At 36.8% G+C, this 23988-nt stretch overlaps 1 protein-coding gene across 1 annotated transcript; it reads right to left on the bottom strand.

Annotated features, from left to right (window-relative positions):
• Nucleotides 1-1820: 1820 nt before the first annotated feature.
• scinlb (scinderin like b) lies at nt 1821-20956 on the bottom strand. The gene is made up of 17 exons (XM_079612146.1): nt 20520-20956; nt 18753-18938; nt 15212-15366; nt 14712-14873; nt 13300-13449; nt 12720-12809; nt 11164-11296; nt 10715-10803; nt 7517-7732; nt 6493-6626; nt 6298-6388; nt 5054-5224; nt 4802-4976; nt 4294-4409; nt 4120-4197; nt 3811-3871; nt 1821-2726 (listed from the first exon to the last, which is right to left on the bottom strand). The coding sequence occupies exons 2-17, from the start codon at nt 18931-18933 to the stop codon at nt 2566-2568; spliced, it is 2163 nt and encodes a 720-aa protein (XP_079468272.1). The 5' UTR covers nt 18934-18938; nt 20520-20956; the 3' UTR covers nt 1821-2565.
• Nucleotides 20957-23988: the final 3032 nt, after the last annotated feature.

The raw sequence follows: 23988 nt of genomic DNA, 5'->3' as shown, positions 1-23988 counted from the left end.
TTGATCACTGTTTTCCACAATATTACTGAAGAAGAAGCTTTGCCTTGTTTTCTAGCCCTGTCTAGTGCCAGCTCTGTGGTTTTATGGTCAGCAGGGACACAGTGGATACAGAGAGAGCTGTAGATCTCAAGAGGATGACACAAGATGACTTCAGTTCAGGACAGTCATCATACCCATATCCACCTATGATTCTTAGGACAACAAAAATGTGTTTAAAACTTGCATGTGCATCATGATAGCGATTTTAGACAAGCTTGTGGCAAACATGGCATCTTAGGGATGATAGGTTGTCTAGAGAAAACAGGTAGCCTTGTTTCCCAGCTTCTTGGCAGAAGAGAACAGTGTCATTGAATAGTATAATCTAGACTAGACCAACGCCTATCATGTGATTTGATCCAGTTTAAAGTCTAACTGAGGAGTATAACAGATAAACACAATGTCATTGAGATACAAATTGAAATGAATGTAAATAAAATTATATTGTGGTAAATCAATCATTCATACACTACTATTTAAAAGTTTGGGGTCAGTAGGTTTATAAATATTTTAGAAAAAAGCCTCTTATTCTCACCATGACTGCATTTATTTGATTAAAAATTAATTGAAAACAGTAATATTGTGAAATATTCTTAAAATAGAAAACAACTATTTATAACTAGGCCCTAGGTCTGGGTATACGATTAGAACAAACAATCAGTTCTCACAAACAATGTGTTGGATGCAGGAGAAATGGGCAGGAATAAAAATCTGAGTGACTTTGACTAGGGCCAAATTGTTATAGCAATGCAACTGGGTCAGAGTATCTCTGAAATGGCAAGGCTTGTGTGTTGCTCCCGGTCAGAAATGGTGAGAATTTACCAACAGTGTCCGAGGAGGGACAAACCACAAACCAGTGACAGGGTGTTGGGCACCCAAGGCTCATCCAGGCTCAGACCAGACGGGATAAACGAGGGACACAAAGACTACCCCTTCTGGTCTGAGCCAACACAAGGTCTAGTTTGACACAAGTTGCACAAAATTTTAATGGTGGTTATGGGAAGAACGTGTCACAACATACTCTGCTGCGTATGGGGCTGTGTAGCCAATGATGACCCCTGTCCACCATCGAAAGCTCCTACAATGGATGAGCGTCAGAATTGGAGCAGTGGAAGAAGGTCGACTGGTCCGATGAGTCCCTCTTTCTTTTACATCACGTGGACAGCCGTGTATGTATGCGCCGTTTACCAGGGGAAGTGATGGCGGCAGGATGCACTGTAGGACGAGGACAAGCCGGTGGAGGGAGTGTGATGCTCTGGGCAATGTTCTGCTGGGAAACCCTGGATCTGGCCATTCATGTGGACGTTAATTTGACATGTGCCACCCACCTACCTAAACCTTGTTGCAGAACAGGTACACCCCTTCATGACAATGTTCCCTGGTGGAAGTGGGCTCTTTCAGTAGGATCATGCACACATTGTTTAGGAATGGTTTGAGGAACATGATGAAGAGTTCAAGGTGTTGCCCTGGCATCCAAATTCCCCAGATCTCAATCCAATTGAGCATTTCTGGGATTTACCGGACCAACAAGTTTGATCCACGGCGGCTCCACCCCGCAACCTACAGGACTTAAAGATCAGCTGCTAATGTGTTAGTGTCAGATACCACAGGACAGGTCTTGGAGAGTCCATGCTTCGCGGGTCGGCGCTGTTTTGGCTGCACAAGAAGGACCAAGAGCATCTTAGGCAGGAGGTCATAATGTTTTGGCTCATCAATGTATATTGTGATTATTAAAATGCTGAATTTGTCCATGTCCATGTCATATGCAGTAAATCTACAGTATAGCAAATTAATCTTCTCAAAATTTATTAAAGTTGAACATAACAACAAAGAACAAGCTGAAAATATATCAATGGCTTGTGTGTAAAAAAAATATTAAAAGAATTTTGCCACACATTTTTATAACACGTTGACACGGAGGTCATAATGGCAGTGCCAACCTGAAATATATAGTCTAAAGACTTTCAAAAAAATAACAAGAGTAAAATAGGGTAACTCTAATACTATTTTGAGTGCTAATCCTTTTGGCGGGTTTCCTTCTATTATGACAGCTGGTTCTGGTTGAACACAGCTAAACATATACTAAATCTATTTTACTAGACTAGGTTCAATAAAACTTTAGATCTGTAACTCTGAAATCTGTCAGTCTTAAAGGTGCACTAGGTAATTTTAACTCAGTGGTACTAAATAAGCTGTTTTTATGAGGACAGACATGTTGAGATCACATGACCAGCCAAATACTACTCACTTTATCTCAGTAACTCACTTATTACTAGAATGTTTTGCTTACTGAATAAATGGATCATGGTTGACTGTGATCAGAGCATTTCTAAACTAGTTACATTCCAAGGTCGCGGCCATACTGGCCAACACAATGTAAACAAAAATAAATTGCCAAGTGAACCTTTAAGTGAGATGGGTATTTCAACAGTCTTTAAAATTGGTAAAACCTGGGAAAGTTGCAATTAATGGCACAGGAACAGGAAGTGCTTGTATAAAAATAATAAAAAAGAGGGAACGGTTCTGGATTTAAAAGGAAGAACGGATTCTCTCCAGAGGGTCAGTGTCCCACATTTTAGGCTCCCAAGCCTGGAACCAGCCCGTGAAGGTTGGGGGCTCGGCCCCCTGCTTTATGGTTGTGATGGGCAGCCCACGACGTCCAGAAGGATCAGAGTCCACATAATCCTTAGCTATAGACAGAGAACATCATTTTAGGCTCAAAACTTGTTTAACAGAACATAGAGTGCTGCAGGTATCATGTATTTATTTAAGTCAACCCGGAAGTCAGCATCAGCCTGGTTCCCTCTGATTATCATTCCTACAAGGTTTGTTCATTAAGGTAATCTTCACAAATAAACACAACTATACTGAATTTTGAAGCCTAGATACAATAGCCAGAAGTAAAAAGCTAAAGGTAGGCTATAAACAAACTATACAACATTGCATTACTTCAACATCACCGCCATTAAACTCTAATCTTTACTTAAAATCTACAAATTGAAATATCGGAGTTAGAATAGTTTGCAAGAGCCGATTATAAACACAATAAGGCTGTGAAAGGGGACTAGCGAGTAGATGTCCCTGAAACCTCTTCAGTCCCATTTAGTCACTTGTTAGAAACTGCCTTTTTCAAGATAAGTAAAATCTTTAAAAAAAATGATACCCTGGTTTCACAGACAAGGCTTAATCCTAGTCCCAGACTAAAATGCATCATTGAGCCGTTTTAACTGACAACCACTTGCACTGACGTATCTTAAAATAGGTCAGTGTCTTTGTTTTGTCTCAAGATGCACATCGGTAATGTTTTTTTCTAAGGCACATTTATAAAAGATACTTAAATGTCCTAATTAAACTAAGGCCTAATCCTGGCCTAATCTAAGCCATGTCTATGAAACCAGGCCTATGAGTGGGGTATTACAGATGTATTTTATGCAGTAGATTAAAACATGAGAATGTGTTGAGCTTGTGGGTGCTCACCACAGACCTTATTTCAGGTATTTAACCAAATCCTGATTGACTTCAGGACAATGGAACCAGAAGTTCAAACATGCTCACTTGTTTTCAGGTTTTAGGACTCATTCCTGCAGCACTCTATTAATAGGACATACTGTTGATTGGAACATGACTGGAATTCTGTATTGAACAATCAGCATCCAGAAATATATGTTTTACGATGGAGGATAATGTGAGTGATTCTGCTCTGGCAAAGACAGAAAAGCTAAAACTCAATGGTTTATGAAAAACTATTTAGTAAGCATGTCAGATGTCACTCACCTATTTTTGGTGACTCGGTTTTTTCGATCTCATTGGCTTCTTTACCAATCCAAAGAAAGATCTAGAAAGAGCAGCAGTTCTTTAACATAAGGTTCTTTAAAAATGCTAATTTAAACAATGTTTTTGACTCACAACTATGGTAATTTCTCAGCAATTTCTGCATAAAATATTTTAGAGGCTGACATAACTAAAAAATTTATATATATCACAGAAATTTTCATAACTTTTTAAGATGTTATTATTTTCTATGCCCTTTAAGGTCTAGAAATCACACTTTCCCACAAAAATCCCCAATATGCGTTAACTCACCTGATCCCAGGTGTCAAGCAACATGACATCATCGGTAGCCAAGTCTGTCTGATTAAAGTCTCCAGGAACTTCCTCAACCTGAGAGAAAGCACAAGACAATCCATCCATCATCACATTCACAAACCGTAGCTTTCTCCTCCAGCCAGCCTGTGTGGCTCTGTGACTCTCACTTACCACTAGCCGGCCCGTCTTATTGGAGCAGCCGAACAGACGTGGTGGCTTGACCGTGTTTCTGAGAGTTGGAGATGTCTGGTATTCCTTCTTCCCGCCCAGAGCCGACCAGAATCCAGCTGAAGAGAGACGCGTAAGAAAGGAGTTAAAGGGATAGTTCACCCAAAAATGAAAATTCTGTCATCCCTCAAGTTGTTGTATGAGTTTCTTTCTTCTGTTGAACACAAAAGAAGACATTTTGAAGAATATGGGTAACCAAACAGTTGACTTATATCATATACTGAAAAATACTGGAAGTAAATGGGGTCCATCAACTGTTTGGTTACTGACATTCTTCAAAATATCTTCTTTTGTGTTCAGCAGAAGAAAGAAACTCATACAGGTTTGGAAAAACATGAGGGTTTTTCCAAACCTGTACGAGTTTCTTTCTAATTTTTATTTTTGGGTGAACTATCCCTTTAAGGCAGGATCACATGATGCACCTTGCACCAAAACAACATGGCGGACTCACCTGGTTCTTTACCCTCGGCCACATCAGTGGATTTTTTCTCCAGCACACTCACGACATACTTAGCAGCGACCATTTCTTCCTCGCTGGCACCGGCTCCTTTCCACACAAACAAACATTCTGGCGACATCAGCACAAACACATCATTGGTGTTCAATTTGGATGCAGATGGTTCAACCTATGGAAGAAAAATGCAGTGATTAATGAGAAGCATCTCATATGACAGTGTATGACAGTGTCCAGGCTGTGACCGACCTCTACGGCGCGTGTGGCTCTAGAAGAGCTCTGTCGGATGTGGAAGAGGCGTGTGCTGCCTGCTTTGGTCTGGCCGTCCTTGCGGGACGTGCCTCCGCTATGAATGATCATAGGTTTGCCTTTGAACAGACTCATCAGGTGAGGGGGTTCCTGACCCTGTGTCACTCGCACCTGAGCATTGGATAAAATCGTTTCAGCATCTTTTTAATGATGGCACATGAGACTACAACTGATAAAAGTCACAACACACTAGAGTATTGTGGGATTACAAATGTCAGAATCTGTTTAAGATCTGCTGATCCTACATCCTTACACAGGTGCTTTGTCTCCATTTCTAAGCTGTCCACTAAAATCTATGTAAACTACGATGCATCCACCGACAGCTCGTGTTCTCAATAAAGAATCCTGCTGAAGATACATCCGAGTCTCCTGGTCTTTGCTTCTGAGTTTCCAACAGTATCATATTTAATGACTCTTCTGATCAAGATCGCACCCTGGTGGTTACCATCAAATATACAGCTAATAATTCCATGTTGAATTCTATAGACCTTATTCACAGCAGCGCCATCTTTGATTGGGAATGAAAGCGAGGCTGTAAGGGATAGACATACACTACCGTTCAAAAGTTTTAGTTCCAAATAATTTTTTTAATGTTTTTAAAAGAAGTCTCTTCTGTTGACCAAGGCTGCATTTTTTCGATCCGAAAAGAATTCGAAACAAAAACATATAGCAAAAACAATAATATTGTGAAATATTTTTACAATTTAAAATAACTATTTTTTAATATTTGAATTTATTTAAAAATGTCATTTATTCCTGTGTTCAAAGCTGAATTTTCAGCATCATTACTCGGGTCTTCAGTGTCACATGATCATTCAGAAATAATTTGAATATGATGATTTGCTGCTCAAGAAACATCTATTATTATTATCAATGTTGAAAACAGTAATGTACTTCAGTACTGTAAATATATATTTACAATACATTTTGTATTTTTGATCACATAAATGCAAATTAATCCTTTGTGAGCAAACGAGACTTTCTTGAAAAACATCGTACCAACCCCTTTTAAATGACTCAAGTATGAATCTGATGGTTCTCTCTTATGTGGACTGCAATGGAGACTATGCTGATCTAACATGTTGGCCACAAACACTGCTGTACCAGTGATAATAAGAATCGTTAGGGCTTAATGTATTGGAACTCTTCACAATCCTGTTTTATCACGAATGGATTATTCCCACCTGAACGGGAGCTCCCCCCATGGAGTCGTCCAGCTGGACAGTAAGGAAGGCAGAACCTGCCAGCTCATCCTGAGTGCACTTCAGTCCCTGCCTGCAGCACAACGACACACACGCAATATGATGACACTTTGTTCATATGTCACGAACTATCTAGATATTATGACACAAAACACTTTAAAGATGTTATGGACTGACCAGGTGTAGATGATATGCTGCTCTCTGCTTCCCTGTTTGTAACTGTAGAGGATCAGGTAACAGTCTCCTCCAAAGAACTGACCGTAGGTAGAGGGTTCCACCGGGACACGGGCCCCACCGTCCACACGCCAGATCTGATTCAGACAAACATGAGTGTTAAAGAACAATGCCTTGAACTTGATCTCCCCTTTATACGTATAAGCAGCAACATTAAACCTCATTAAGCGCCAAATGCAAGTCAAAATTTGATTTTTGCGGCTGGCAAGAAACTTCAATATATAATATGGTTTAAATTGCATTATAAAAATTATATTAGGATCTTCACTGATGTAAGTGATGTGGGAAAAAAATATAAGAGAAAAAAATCCCAGTCTAATCTCATCTTTTTTAAAATCTTATTATCATAAGAAAAAATACATGCATTTCAAATTGTATAAATGAAAATACATATAATGGCTTGTAAGAAAAAAATATGGTTAGTAAATGTTTTAATAATTTATAATAACAAAGTTAATTTGATTTTATAATATTCTACTTTAACAGCTTGCAAAGATCTTGGGGTGGCCACTTTATTATGATTTTTATTTTTTGTTTTGCTAGACTTTGTTCACAGGTAAGCCTATAGATCTAAAATTATAGCAGGCCTTAAACATATTTATCAACTTTATCTAGACCATCGTTCAAAAGATTGGGGTCGATAAGATTTTTTCTATTATGCCTGACCAAGACTTTATTTGCATTTGATCAAAAACACAGTAAAACAGTAATATTGTGAAATGTTAATACAATTTAAAATAACTGTTTTAAAATAACTCTATTTGAACAATTTAAATTGTAATTTATTCCTGTGATCAAAGCTCTTCAGTTTCACATGATCCTTCAGAAATCATACTTAATTCTAATTCTATGGAACCTGTGATACACTTATTTGTTTTAAATGGAAATCTTTTCTAACTTTATAAATATATTTACTGTCAATTTTAAGCAATATAATGCATCCTTGAGAGAGTTTGATGAAATTGACCTGGACTTTTCCAGAACCATCATCGACCATGTTGTGCTGGGCTGCCATGGCCTTGTTGTTATGGAGAATGGAGGCATCGAAAGGAATCTGCTTCACATGGGCTATTTTGCCAATGGTGTAGGCCTTGGTAGGGCCAGTGGTTTGGTCCTTGTCCTTCCAGTTGGAGAAGAACTGCTTGAACAGGGTGGTCTCGCCCCCTGCAGGAAGCACCTGGATCTACAGCAGCAAGCATTGAAAGTACAGCATCAGTAATCCAAAATTTATATATAAATTAGTTATTTATATATACGGTACTAATGTAATAAACATATATTCAATCATGTTTTATGTAAGATGTAATATGAAATCAGCAAACATATAAACCATTGGATATTCAGGTATGTATTATTGTATAATCATATACATTGTTTCTAAATGCAGATTTTTACAAACCAGAATATTTTTATCAATATTATCAGTGTGTTGGTAATACTTTACAATAAGGTTTCAATTGTTAACACTAGTTAACAACTTTAGTTAACATGAATAATACTTGTAGAGTGTTTATAAATCTTAGTTAATGTTAATTTCAACATTTACTAATACATTTTATGATCAAAAGTTTTATGTTAACATTAGTTACTGCACTGTGAACGAACATGAACACTTCTTAACTGTAAAAAAGTTGCTGTCTTAAATGAAGTACAATCAATTTAGATGTTTAAGTCATTTCAACTTAAATTACATTTAACTGACTTAAAGCTACACTGTGAAGGAACTCCCATCTAGCGGTAAAATTGTATATGACTACCAACTGAATATGACTTTCTAGCCCCTCCCATTCCGAGGGCGTTTAAACTCCTACGGTGGCCGTATTATTTCAAATCTGCCGGCAGACTCAATTAATCTCCCCCTCACATTCGTCACGGTGCCACTGAGTGAAAAAACGCAAAAGGCGAAGTTTGAATTTCCAGGTATGTCCCTATTTGGCTAATGTATTTTCAAGATGGAGGCGCAACATGGCTTCCGTCATTCGAGCGACTCAACCGTATGTATTATAAATGGCAGATTCTACGCTTACGAGAATACTTGATTAGTTGGAGTAATTATACATTAATGAGCACATATAATTTTGAGAGAACAAAATGGTTTTTGCTAAGAATCAACTTAAATTACACAGGCTTTAAAAATAAGTTGAATCTTGTATAACTTATAAAGAAAGTTGAAAATTGCTTAACTTATTTTGATGAGTTCTGAATAAAAGTACTATGTTCACAACTATGTTCCTTTTTAGAAATAAATGTTATAGGCGAGGATTTTCAATCAGGATTTAGACCGTATCATAGTACTGAGACAGCTCTTATTAGAATCACAAATGATTTGCTCTTATCATCCGATCGTGGTTGTATCTCTCTATTAGTGTTACTCGATATTAGTGCTACACTGACCGTTATCAGTTTGTAGCAGTACATCAAGAGATGTCTTATCGGTCAAAAGTTCAGTATGGCGTACCACAAGGGTCAGTACTAGGACCGTTGCTGTTCACTCTGTACATGCTACCCTTAGGAGATATCATTAGGAAGCATGGCATTAGTTTTCACTGTTATGCTGATGATACTCAGCTCTATATTTCTTCACGCCCTGTCGAAACTTACCAATTCACAAAATGAATGAAATGCATAGCTGCTATAAAAAACTGGATGACTAGTAATTTCCTACTACTTCATTCTGAAAAAAACAGAGATTCTAATTATTGGACCAAAAAGTTCCTCACGTAATAACCTAGAATACTGTCTAACACTTGATGGTTGCTCTGTAAAGTCCTTGTCGTCGGTTAGGAACCTGGGTGTGCTCTTTGATACCAATCTTTCATTTGAAAGTCACGTATCTAGTATCTGTAAAACCGCCTTTTTTCATCTTAAAAACATATCTAAATTAGGTCATATGCAAAATGCAGAACAATTAGTTCATGAGTTCATGACATCAAGGCTATATTATTGTAATGCTCTACTGGGTGGTTGCCCTGCACGCTTAATAAACAAACTACAGCTGGTCCAAAATGCAGCCGCTAGAGTTCTTACCATAACCAGCAAGTATGACCATATTAGCCCGGTTCTGTCAACACTACATTGGCTCCCTACTAAACAGTGTATCAATTTAAAAATATTGCTGCTTACTTACAAAGCGCTAAATGGTTTAGCTCCACAGTACTTGAGTGAGCTATTAACGCATTATAGTCTTCACGTCTATTGCGATCTCAAAATTCCGGCCAGTTGATAATACCTAGAATATCAAAATCGACTGCTGGCGGTAGATCCTTTTCCTATTAAGCACCAAAACGTTGGAACAATCTTCGTAACATTGTCCGGGAAGCAGACACACTCTGTCAGTTCAAATCTAGACTAAAAACACATCTTTTTGGCCTAGCATACTAGGGGTGTAACAATATATCGTGCCACAATATATCGCAATACAAAAATGCAACAATACGTATCGTGGATAGTGACAATATGTATCGTGGATAGTTCACCCAAAATAGAAATTACTGTATAAGAAAAAAATCATGTTTTCAGAGTTTTAGTGTCAGTACTACATTAAACTACTATATAATGTTGATTATAATGTATAATAATGCAATGGTCAGCTTCAGAATCATGAATATTTTTATTCTGGTGTCACCATTGTCCTTGAATTACAAGCACCAAGTCCAAACCTGTTCATTTAAACCCACAATGTAATATCAAAGTTAGCATTTTAATCAACAGTACATTTTTTGTTAACCTTTTATCATATGTCTTGGGAGTATCGCAATAATATCGTATCGTGAGTTCAGTATCGTGATATATATCGAATCGTGAAATGAAGGTATCGTTACACCCCTATAGCATACACATAACATATTACTGCTTTGAAAAAGTCCATACTGTTAAAAGCACTTTATAAATGAAGGTGACTTGACTTGACATGAGTTAAAGCAATGTAAAAACACATGTTGTCATAACTTATTGATTATATAATGTTTTACAGTTTAACATTACCAAAAGTTAATAAATGCTGTAAAAAATATTTCTCATAAAAACTATGTCTCATAGTTCATGTTAGTCAATGCAACTAATGTTAACAGATTAAACCTTACCTTAAAGTGTTACCAGTGTGTGTGTGTGTGTGTGTGTGTGTGTGTGTGTGTGTATGGGTTTACAATGCTCATTATGTATCTACCTGTGTTTTATTAGAGTAGTTCTTCTCTTTAATGAACTGCTCTGCTGATTTCATAGCCGCTTTGCGTTCAGATGTGGTTGCATTCGGTCCTGTCGGGAAAGGGAAAACAAGAGTCATACGCTGAATGAAGCTCTTTTATCTTTATGAAAAATATGTGGCACATTTAAACAAAGGGCCCCTAGTGATCTGCAATGCATGCCAGCGGGGGGGAACACACGAAGATGATATCAGTGTGACATATCTATAATAATACATAAGATACATACGAGGAACATTCAATATCTAAAAGGATTCAACAACTGGCTGTTGGATAACATTAATCAATAGCCTGCGTGATCAGATGACATCAGATGAATAGGAAAGTTGCACTAGGAATGTGTATTAGAAAAGAAAATATTTTGTTTTCAAGTTGATTGTCAAGTTCACAAGTTGATTTTTGAGAGACACACCTTTCCATACAAACACATTCGTATCAACTCCATTGTCCAGGATGTAGCACTCTTCGAGGGAGAGCATCTCCTGCTTGAACGGGCTGCTCTGCGCCACGACAGATGTTTTCATGGAGCCAGAGGCATCCGAGATCTACAATAACAAGAGCAAACCACACGAACTGAGAAGAGATAAATAAATGTGTTACGCTTGTAACGCTTAAACAATATAGCTAATGAGAAACACAACGTGTTGTCCTTGTGTGAATGATGTCGGCAGCATTTTAGGCTTTACAGCTGTCAGCTGTGTAAATGTAAAGCAGTCCACATAAATAATTAAGAACTGAATATCTACCAATGAGCTAAAATATCTGTCTTTCTCTGCATCCCAATTCACCTGCTAATAGTACACCCTAGAAGTATGTAATCTTTTTTGTGAAGAAAAAGTACATGCTTTTGAGTGTGTGGCAGAAGAGTATTTGACACTTATTTACATGCACCCTGTCACTGTTTCAAACTGCCTGTCAATCATCTCGTCACATTTAACATATTCCACGTTTCATTTTTCCTACCGTACTGGAGAGAAATGTAGTAGCTAGCACGTTGATCTGCCCGCTGTGGGTCTTTCATGTGGAGAATTCTCCTCATGTTTTTAAATAATGAATTTAAAAGTAAAAAATAATAATAAATAAATAAATCGCTGTTTGGATTTAAATTGCCATATGCTTAAGAGTCTATGACTGGATCATTATTGCTGTGATTATTGTGATTATATGTTTCTAGCATGTTATATGTTTGGCAAGATTTCTTCTAACCGTAATTGATGAAGTGTGTAGCTTTTAATTTCTTAAGCAATCATGTATGAAGTTGAAGACACATCATGGCCATATTCCAGGATGACAATGTCAAGATTCATCAGGCTCAAATTGTGAAAGAATGGTTAGGAGGGAGCGTGAAGAATCATTTTCACACATAAATCGCACAAGATCTTGACCAAAAATAGATGCACAACGTGATGAAAATAACATTACAACAATTATTTCCATCAAGAGGTGCATCAAGTTTTGGTCAAGATCTGGTATTGACAATGCAAGAGTCAAGCACTCTGTAAAGTCTCCTCCAGCACATCCCAAAGACTTTCAATGAATTTAAGGTCTGGACTCAGAGGTGCCGATTCATGTGTGGAAATGATTCTTCACGCTCCCTCCCAACCATTTTTTCACAATGTGAGCCTGATGAATCTTGGATTTTTCATCCTGGGATATGGCCATGATGTGTCTTCCTACATGGTTGTTTAAGAATACTGATTATTAAATCACTCTAAACCTCTCTACTTAGCCGTCGGTCTCGCACATCTGCCACATTTGTAGTTTTTTAACACTTTTTAATTGTGTTTGTAGTTCTAATCCATTCCTCATCCAACACACATTGGGCTGTGGGCAATACCGGAAACAATAAACCACCATGATATTGTTGGGGTACTCAATTCAACATACTTCAATTTGGGACACACCAATTCTAATTTCAAATACTATATAGGATGGATAGTATGCAAATTTGGACGCTGCATTTATTACCATGTACAATGCTCCCTTCTTCTTGTTGGAGGTTTCCACTTCCTCATCGTCTGGAGTTGCAGGGGCGATGCTGGTTTTGGGCCCGAGAGCCTGCGGGAGGAAATACACGATTGAGGCTCATATGGGCACAGTGGGGCTTTATTTCTAACACTTATCTGATGCCAAGTGGACCCTATTCAAATCTGTGCTGAATGACCTGACAGCAGACTGAATTATTTGGCATGCAAAACTCTTCCTTCTTCATTAAACACATGATGGATGCAAATACACAAGCCAGAGCCAGAACACAAACAACCAAGCCATAGTGCCAAGTTTTACATCAGGCCTGGCTAATGGTGTCCATACCGTAATATATGGTCTTTCAGCATCCATGGAAATGTAACACTGCATGTATTTATTTATTTTTAAAGCAAATTTTTTTTGGTAGTCAGCTTTGAAAATTTTAAACTTAACCAGCAAACACAAACAAATCAAATGAGAATGATTTTGAAGTGGATTTCTACCCATATTGTGGAGTAATTCAGATGGTGGTGGTGAGGAAATTGTTACGGGAAAAGTTGAGTGGAAATCTTTCACTCACTTTAGTCAGAGCCTCTGGTTCTGCCCCGTCCTCCACCATGACCAGCTTGGCCCTGCCGTTCCTCTCATTGTCCCGGATATCGATGGCCAACTGGGAGGCCTTCAGACGCTCAAAACGATTGCAGTCACTGCCACACCACTGATAAATATCCTAGCGAAAAATGAGAGAAGTGTCTTAAAAATAACTCAAATAAACACCACCGTTCAAATGTTTGGGGTCAGTAAGATTTTATTTTGAAAGAAATTAATACTTTTATTCAGCAAGGATGCATTCAATTGAATACATTTATAATGTTGCAAATTGTATTTCAAATAAATATTGTTCTTTCTAAATTTCTATTCATCAAAGAATCCTGGAAAAAGATGTATCATGGTTTCCACAAAAATATTACGTATTAATGTTTTCAACACTGATAATAATAATAATGTGTTTACTGAGCATCACATCATATTAGAATGATTTCTGCAGGATCATATCATGTGACACTGAAGACTGAAAAATTTTAGCAACCCCAAAACTTTTGAACATTAGTGTACATGAAAAAACATTATGGTAAAAAAAAAAAAAAAAAAAAGCTCAATTATGTTTTTCAACAATCCAAAAACAATAATTATTATTAGGGCTGTCATATAACTGTGACTGTCCTGTACATAAATTACGTATTTTCTCACCATCAGAGCAATTCACAATGTGATAACAAAATGGAGTGACTGTAAGCCGGTAATAAACTTTTAATTAGTGATAGTGAATATAAAAATACAATATGCCCCTATCAGACTATTTTAAAGGTTCCTAATTTTGTTTTTGGACGTCTACAATATGCTTAAAAAACAGAGTCTGAAACAGTTCAATCAATGATTCAGTTTCTCTAAACCCCTCCTTTCCGTGAGCTACTCCACTCTGATTGGTCAGATGGCTTAGTCTGTTGTGATTGGTCGACCAATCACTGGTTACACCACTTACAGCACTTGAGAAACTAAATGCCTATGACCAAGTCTGAATTTCACCCATGAATCTTCCTCAGAATCGATTCTTTCTTTAAGGAGACAGTAACTTTATTTGTCGTGCACTTTGATTTTTAAAACTGGTCAGACCTTTTACATTCACAAACAGCTATATTACACACAGCATGAAAGATAGTATGCAAAAAAGCATAACTTTAAATATATATATATTGACTTTTAATGCTACATCTATTTAACAGTTTTCTTATCCATCACAATAATATGTCTTTGAATTATCTTAAGTTTTTCTTTTCTTTGCAAATACTGAGAAGTGAATTGCAATTATGTTTTATTAATTGTCATGCCATGTAATTAATTCCATTAAATAGTTTTCTATTGGCAGATCTAATTGTTATAGGAAAGTATCTAAATAAAATGAGTGGTCAGGTCGGGTTCAGATATCCATACCTTCCCCAGGTCTACAATAAAGCAGTCTCCTTTGTTGAAGCTGCTCCAGGACATGTCCACCTCAGTGGCTCTGATGGCCCTCCTGCCCTTGATGTGCAGCAGACGCTTCACATCCACATCATTGGTCAACACGTGATGGAAGCCGGACGCAATCCCACCTTGCTGAGGAGTCGAGAAAGACAGTTCACTCATTACATCACATAAAACCGTACTGGGATAATTGCCAAAAACACAAGCAAAGAACTAAATGCAAACCACTCAGCAGAGTGCTTCTCAAAAGAGCCAAGCAAACTTGCAGAGCTCAACAAATTACTGAATATAATGGAAAGAATGTGGCATGACTAAACAGTAATGGATGTTTTAGAGCCATAATTGACTCAACCCTGGTGCTTCAACAAAGCAAAGCCAGCAGGAAGTCTACTTTTGCATTCTCACTGCAAGCTAATGATGAACTCTGCTTCTGAGAAGGGCCATTCTCATCCATACAAAGCTGAGTTTACCTTATACTTGATGCCAGACTTGAAGTAGCCCAGGAAGGTGAGCGACTCGTTGTTTTGGACCTCGCGGAACTGAACGGGACCCCCTCCGAGAAAGTCATCTAGCTGTGTGGAAAAGATGGCCGCAGCTCCACTTTCATCTTGAGAACACTCATTCCCTGAAAGAGATGGGAACATAATAATCAAAAATACATTCAAATGCTATTCACACATCCAATGACGTGAATACAATTTCTGTATTCAAATTAATTTAGATATTTTTTGGGGGCAAATAATCAAAAACATTAAAGGGTGATACAATTGCGCTGATGGAATAATGAAGAAAAAAGCCGCAATAAAAGAATTAAATTCTTGAAAATATATAAGTAGTTTTGCTAAATATATATATATATATTTTTGATCTATTTTTATTTATCAGAAAAAATATTTTAACAAAAATGCTTTACTGTTTATTAATATTTACTTTTTTTTGGTGCGAGCAACAAACATGCAGGAAATAAGCATAAAACAGGAAATGATATCATAGAGATGACCCCTGAAGATCCTCATATGTGTTATTTTATTATATTTGTTGTATGTTCTTTTTAATTTTAGTTTTAGTAATTTTGTTGTGTGCTTTAGTCATTTTTTTGTTTTTGTTTTCAGTTTTCACACTCATAATTTAATATTTTTATTCAGTTTTAGGTTTCAGTTTAAGTTTTAAACTTGTTTAGTCAACTTAAACTTATTTTATTTTATTGCAATTAGCTGGCGTGGCAACATTTCCAATTTTCATTGAAGTTTTTCATTAAATATTTATATTTTATTTTTATTTAATTAACAAGAACTATTTTAATAGTTTCAAATTAACAATAACAACCCTGGTGTGTCAAGAAGTCTTAAAATATAGAATAATTTGGCACCTTTTTGCCAAGTCAAGGTTAGTTCAGGATGTAAAATATCATGTGGTGCAATTTATTTTTATTTTTTTATACAATTATGTGTACAATCTAATATATTCGATGTGTACTTTTCATGACCTCTGAGTTTTTTTTCAATCATTCATTTTAAACGTGATTTTTCACTCTTTTTAAAAGATTTTCCCACTTCTGTATCATAAATATTATCATTCAACTCTGACCAAAAAGCAGCAAAAGACAGTGAAACAGGTTTCTAGGCCTTATTAAAACACTTCTGTCAGTTAAAACATGTCCTACAACTTACAGAAACACTACAACTGTGCTCACTTGCCAAGCAGCTCTATCAATGTATCCGCTTTTGGTAAAATAAGAACCAAATGAAAACCCCAAAGAGGCCACATGGTGCACATTATGAGTTTTTCCACTCTGTGTCCTCGAAAAAAACATTTTCTTCTCACACTAGAGATCCAGTCAAATGTCTGAGAACTACTATGGTTTGGAGCATGCCTTCGAGCACAACGACAGTGTTTTTTTAAACCACTGGGCGGGACAAAAAACAGTTCCTCTCTGATCAGTCCCTGGAATTGAACAGGGGACCCAAGTGGGCTGAGCGCCAACTGCCAGACAAACAATTGAAGGTGTGCTGTAATCTGTGGAGGTGACTAAACCTCAAAGTGACTACCCAAGTGTCTGTACTTGGTCGAACAAATTTCTCCTCAGAGGTAGGAGGTATTGTCTAATGAGTCAGCATACTGCTACAGTCTGAGCAGTTCAGCTTTATTATGCTTAAAGGCAGGGTAGGTGATTTGTTCCAGAAACACTTTTTGTTATGCTGCATGGTTGAAAGTCTCTTCACATCCTGCTTGCAATCACTAAGTTAAGTGGTCTGAATATATTTATATATATCGTCTGTGGAAAGCGTGGGACCATAAAATGTCTGAATGCAATGATACAATATCCTGCCTGCCTGTCAACGTGTGTATTTTCATACCTCCAACGTCATCAGCGCGTCAACGTCATTCATGCTATGCAGAGTTAGACAGACGTCAGTCACCGAGCACCGCAAACGAAACCACAGCCGCTTTTTACAGTTCCTCAGGAACCAAAACTACTGCGTTCACGCCATAACCACCGCCATTTGGAAGAGATGGGAAACCGTGACGTGATAGACCTTTGTGAATCAACCTTTGTGGATCTCCTTCCTAAACGAATCAGTGTTTTTGAACACACATTTTAGTAAATTATTTAATGACTCATTCATAAAGACAGTCATTTGGTCTCATTCACTCAAACGCACGCACAAACATTTTCACAAACAATCATAATTCACCAAAAACTTTTGTATTCAATTTATTCTAAATTTACAAAACAATTTAGGAAATTAAACCACATGAACGCAAAAACCACTTGTTCTGCGACCTTATAATCACGTGTAGAAGTTATATTTCAGCTTAAACCGATTATATTATATTATACATATAAATAATAAAATAAAATGTAATCTTAAATATATTTCATCATACTGTCTACAGTGGAACATTAAGAAAAGCTGCGTTATATCTTCAGCTGCAAGGTTTCTCTGAATAAAGCAGATGTATGTGTATGTACAGCTGGCTAATGAGAGGTCTGTAATCTAGATCGGGATAAAAGTGTTTATTGTGTTTGAATTGGTTTTGAGAATGCAAACACTTGGCATTGCTCGACGATCTGGAGTCTGAAGAGAGCGCCATTTGTTTGAGAGAGTGAAGAAAGGCTGTAAAGGAAAGGTTGGGCAAAAGGTATAAAGCCCTTATATGGAGATGTTTGAGCATGTTTTATGCAAATGAGTAACCTCGTGCACGCAGCCGCTCATTTAGAATACTCCGAATTCGTTGGCGCCGATATAGCCTCGCGACATATATTACTGTTGAGCTTCGGGCGACCTGAGTTCGAATTACGGCTCGTGGACCTCTCCCGATCCCGTCCCCTCTCGCTTCCTGTCCACTCTATATAGCATACTGTCCTATCACTATAAAAAGTAAAGAAAAATAAAAATAATAATAATATTACTCAGAATTTATTAACTTATTTGGTTCGTTCCTGCATGAATCAGTGTCGTTGAAACGGCGTAATGAATGATTCAGTGACTCATTAATAAAGACATTCACTTGCCGCCATCTGGTGTAAATGTACTGTCACATTACCAGGCAAAAAAGGGTCAAATTGGTGATCCAATGCTATTGGTCAACACCACAAAATCAGGTGACCAATTTGAATCTGTGGCGAAATCACATGAAATTCCTAATCACATTTGTTTCATTCCTATTGGATTATTATCTCAAAAATTTGCCAAGCAATGGTAAATGAATGTCACTGACAGAAATGATAAACAGCATTTATTTGAAAAGATCAGTTACACATACATTTCTAAAGAGCTAAACTAAGCAAACCCACACCCTCTAAAAATAAATTGACGATAAAACTAAAAAGATGACAGATAAGCCACATCCTTCCTCATTTAAATTAAGCAAATTTAAAAATATGCGTGAGAATATATATTTTTCATACTTCCATTGGTAAAATGCATCAGCAACATTTGGCTCTGAGAAAAAACTGTTCCAGGAACCAATGATATTTCTAACTCGAACACTAGGTGTGTCACTTACCCATCCACATGTGTATATAGTAGGAGGGTGCGGTGGTGGTGTACAGCAGGAGGTAGGCGTCACCCGTATAGAAGTTGCCATAGAGATTCTTAGGCACTGGCTTCAGGTCCATGTTCTCAATGCGCCATACCTGCAGACCAGGAGCCTTTCCTGCAGTCTCAAACTCCTTATGGGACACCATAGTGACTGGAGAGGAAGCAACAAATAAAAGGCTTTGGGTCTCTTTTCAGAGTTTTACATCATACTTAGAAAATGAGAAACACCTAGTTTCGCAAAGGAGAGAAGTAGGCTTTAGAGAAATAAGAAGTATCCTGTCCCCATGAGAAAGCCCTGGTTAGTGGCTGAGAACTATATGTGGTCCGAACCTTCTTACATCTCTAATTCTGGAATCACAGACTCCCATAAAGCATGCAATCTGGCAAAGTATGGCGGCTATCTATGTCTGCCTGCACTATTTACTCACATGCAAAAATTCAAATGCAAATGCAATGAACCATACATCACAGCTCTGTGTCTGTGTGACGGGATAGATAAGACCTTTGAAAAGAGGACCTTAGTCATAGTGTTGTTGACTACCTCAAACAGCTGATAAGGAAGAGAAACACATGATCAAGGTGATAAACTTGACTTGGGCTCTACCTGATCTGAGTCAACACCCCTTAGACAAACCTAAACCTAATCTAAACATTTAACAAGGTGTTATGCTTTTTATATAATGGTGTAGTATAATCAGTAAAGGATACATTCTGAATTCTTCAGTCAGCTTAGTGGTTAGTGGTTTTCATGCTAGTAGGAAATAACCCTCCATGGTAATGCAGCTAACACTAATGGGTTTTCTTTTGTCTCCATTTGAAATTGTAGGACAGGACATTGAAGCACCAAAACCACAATGCATGCAAATGTATGCGTTTACATATTCACTGAGTGCAGCAGATGTAAATGGTTCTCTGAGTAACTTTAATAGACCTTCTCATTTCATTATTAGTTTGACCTGTTTTAATCATTTTGATCAAAAATACAGTAAAACATTCATATTGGGAAATATCATCACAATTTACACTTTACAATTTACATCACACTTTTCTATTTTAAAATGTAATTTATTCATGTGATGAAGAAGCTGAATTTTCAGCATCATTACTCCAGTCTTTAGTGTTACATGATCATTCGGAAATCATTTCAATATACAGAATTGATGCTCAAGAAATATTTCTGATTATTATCAACGTTGAAAACAGTTGCTTAATATTGTTGTAGAAACGGTGAAACTTTTTTTCTGGATTCTTTGATTAGGCTAATAGATTTTTTTTTTTTAAATACATTTATATTATTATTTAGTAACATTAAAAATTTATTTACTGAAGTGTAGCAGAACATGCATTTTAGATAGCCAATTACAATGTAGCCTAATCATAACTTCAAATCCTGCAACGATTTTTTCTCTCTTCCTTCTCTGCTGTATTTTACTGCATTCACAAAGCATGCACTTTTGACAGAACATAATCACGGTGCACTTTAACAAGCACCTACAGAAAACTGGACTTTGTCTCATAAAGGGGGAATCGTGACGTGCATTAAATCGCGACGCGTTCACATCTGGACAACATATTTCGCCAACTCCGAGTTACTATAGCCTATGCACTGAGTAACATTTATATACAGTATAATCAACTGCATTGCTTGAGGGGAAAAAACACCACTCTTACATTTAGTCTTTATTATGCAGAAAGAGAGATATGACGTAGAAACAGAATAATGAAAACTTACGAGATGTGTGGCAGACGCAGAAAGCTGTCAGTGGACGAGAAAAGGCGATGTGTTGGTAGAGAAAGTGTAGAATTTCTTTTTCCGAATCCGCGATTTAACTAGAGGGAGTGTCTGTGTAACAGGGGCGTGTTTGAACACAAGTGTCATGTTAGACTTACTAGACAGCATGTTTGGGGATTATACTCGCGTGAACGACATGTTCAAAAAATAATGCGTCTACTAGGCTATAGGTAATAAGGTCGCTAGGTTGTGACAAAGCCTACAAGCTCATTTTGCATATTTGCCTCAACATGTGATTCTAAAAACATTTGTTTTCTGGAGAATTACTGACAAAAAGTGTAAGAACCATTTTAGGTCAGGTAGCCTATGTATTATTTTCCCTGCATGCTACAGAGAATAGCATACACCTCCCTCAGGCTTTCACTGATCATTTCATCAAACTCAAGCCCAGCACAAACAGAACAATGGTGTCACAAGTAGGCTATATGTTTGCCTAATGCAGGAAACATTGACCACAATGACAAACAGGAAAGCAATGACCACACAATACAAGAGCAATTACAAGGACAAACACAGCTTACTCAAACACTATTAGCAAACTCAAAAACATTTACAGCTTCTGATACAGGATGCGCCGCATGACTTCAGAAAATGTATCCTAGACAAGGCCCTTGCAAAATGGCAGACTAAAATCTTATAATGTGAAATAAGAATCAGATGCTGCTTTTGTGGGTTGCCCATCACGGAAATGGTAGAGTTCAGAAACTTAAAACTCCCCCACAAACATGTGCTTGCAATTAACCCAGAGACAAGAGAGGCCGTTTAAAATGGCATCGGGTATATTACATAAACTTGAGTGAGAGAAGAGCTGAAAATTACATTACAGAGGGATGTAATTGTGTTTTATACAGTCTAAAGACATTTAATTGATTTCAACTCAGAAATCTGATTTACAGGCTCATATTTCTAACTTTCTTTAGTAAAACATGCATCTATAACACTGGCACTTGAACACTAATAGCTATTTTCGCAAACAAAAACATGAGAGCCATAAGCAAAATTTCCATTTGGTGTTGACTTGAGGGCGTAGTGTGTGAAAGTGTCACTGTTAACTTAATAACCACACAAAATGAGACCTCTCTTTGAGAACACTTTCGATGAAGCCTGTATTTAATACATTATAAATGTATTCTTGATGCATTATAATACATGCATAATGCCTTACAAACAACCTTATAATGTGTTGTACCATCTGATAAATAATCAAAACAACAGTTACAATACATTATACCTTTTTGTGGTTATAACTTCTAAGAGCACAATGCATTATAACACCAGATGAAGCCTGCATTTATAATGCATTATAAGGGTATTCTTAATGCAAAATGCGTTGTATCATCTCATGAATAATTATAACAATAATTACCTATTTGTGGTTATAACTAGTGTATAGATGATTTATAACACACAATGAACATCATTTTATCCACTTAAATTGTAATGGATTATATACCCCATAATATCCATATCTTGACATTAAGATCTGCACAGTATCACACTACATCTTTTGAGTGGTCTTTTTTAAAATATCTAAAAAGCTTTATAATGTGGTCATAACATTTAAAAGTAGTCTTTGTCTGCTTTAAGTAAAATAACAAAAGTAAAGTCTTCTTTTAAACAGCCGAAATATATCATGAAGTGGTTGTAAAACATTTCCCTTAAGGTCACATCAAAGTTGTGTGGAAAAGTACCGGAAGTACCGAAGATTGTGGAAATCGCGATTAATCGCATCCAAAATAAAAGTTTGTGTTTACATAAGTGTGTGTGTAGGCCTACTGTGTATAATTATTTTATATATTTAAATACACAAACATGCTTGTATATATTTAAGAAATATTTGCATGTACTGTATATAGATTTATATATCATTTATATTATAAATAAATTATAAATATTTTATATATAAATAGCACATTTTTCTTGAATATATACATGAACGTGTGTGTATTTATATATACAAAATAATTATACACAGTACACACACATTTATTATGTAAACACAAACTTTTATTTTGGATGCGATTAATCATTTAACAGCCCTAATACAATACAATGCAAATCATGTTTTATTCATAAAAACTGTAAAATTACAAGGCTTTACCAAATCTAATAGGAAGTATTACTGTTGTTACGATTATTAATGAGATGATACAACAGTATTTATTAGGTATTATGCATGTTTTATAATGCATTAAGAATAGGCTACCCTTATAATACAGGCGCCATAGAAAGTGTTACCTGTAAAGAACTTGGTGACATTATTTATCAGATCATGATTCTAAACTGTTCGCAAGCAGAGCTGAATGAGAGCTTATGTTAAAGCCGAACTGTCAAGTTAAATAATCAACAGACAGACGGGGATCCGAAGAGCTCTCCGAACAGCAGTGGATTTCCGGGATTAAACTGTAGCGCAGTGTGATCGCGCTGGAATGACAGTAACTCCTCAGCCTATGAACATAAATGCGGTGGACATTTGGCCGAAATTAAAGGACATGTGGGAGACAATAGAAATAAAAGGGGCTATGGTAATGTCAAACAAAGAATCACCAGAGACTGTCAGTGTCTCATGGAAACTGTTGCCATGACTGCCATTGGGGAACTCTCAATTGTGATGGTCACGTTAACAAGAGCAAAAGGCTGCAGAGAAGAGGTTTCAAAGACAGTAATGAGTTATTGTAACTGGAACACCGGCATTGGCTGCCCTAACTGGAAACCCATCAGACGGTCAGACTAATGGTTAGTGCAAAGTCTCCGGAAAGAACAGTCCACGCTCACATGGGAGATGCGTGTTGGAGTCCGTAATTATTATAAATAAATGTAAGGTCTGTTTGAAAAAATAAAGAAGAAAAAAGTTAGGAGGAAGTGTTCAGGATGATAAAGCATGTGGAGCACAGCTTTGTTCGGAAAGTAAACTTTTCTACATCCTTTTTCTGATGTACAGTAGATAACTCAACTATGACTCACATCCTCAAACACGCTTTTATGAAGAAGTTAGCTTGCTTTTAAAAAGAGTACTTGTTATGGAAATAATATACATCAAATAAAAAAGTAACCAATTCCGTTACTTAAGGGTTTTTCTCATAGAAAGTATAATGTTACGTTACTTTTTCTCACCTGAGCTGGCTTGCTTGTTTTTTTTTTTAAAACTAACTGAGTGTTCTTATTTAAAACATGATAAAATTTGATTCAAATAAACTTTTAAATTTCAAGTAAAACTTTGGTAACACTATATTTGAGTGTCCTGGTTACATGTAGCCTACTTATTACTGTGGCAATAACAGTAAATTGTGCATAATTACAAGCTACTAACCTATTCTGAATCCTAACTTCAAAGCAAGTGCTTGTTGTTAATACTGTCGAACCTGTCGCGTGCCAGAACACCAGATGCCCCGTTTTGAAAGAACTGAAA

This window comes from Phoxinus phoxinus, assembly GCF_949152265.1.
Source record: "Phoxinus phoxinus genome assembly, chromosome: 5".
Taxonomy (NCBI): domain Eukaryota; kingdom Metazoa; phylum Chordata; class Actinopteri; order Cypriniformes; family Leuciscidae; genus Phoxinus; species Phoxinus phoxinus.
Note: the sequence above shows the minus strand (reverse complement) of the source record. Positions and strands in the feature narration are given on the sequence as shown.

Bases quoted from the DNA above. Each gene is read 5' to 3' on its own strand.
- scinlb (XM_079612146.1), bottom strand. From the start codon at position 18,933: ATGGTGTCCCATAAGGAGTTTGAGACTGCAGGAAAGGCTCCTGGTCTG. The intron at 15,367-18,752 runs GTAAGTGACACA...CATCTCTTTCAG, and splicing joins CTATATACACATGTGGATGG to GGAATGAGTGTTCTCAAGAT. The intron at 7,733-10,714 runs GTAGATACATAA...TTGCTGCTGTAG, and splicing joins ACTACTCTAATAAAACACAG to ATCCAGGTGCTTCCTGCAGG.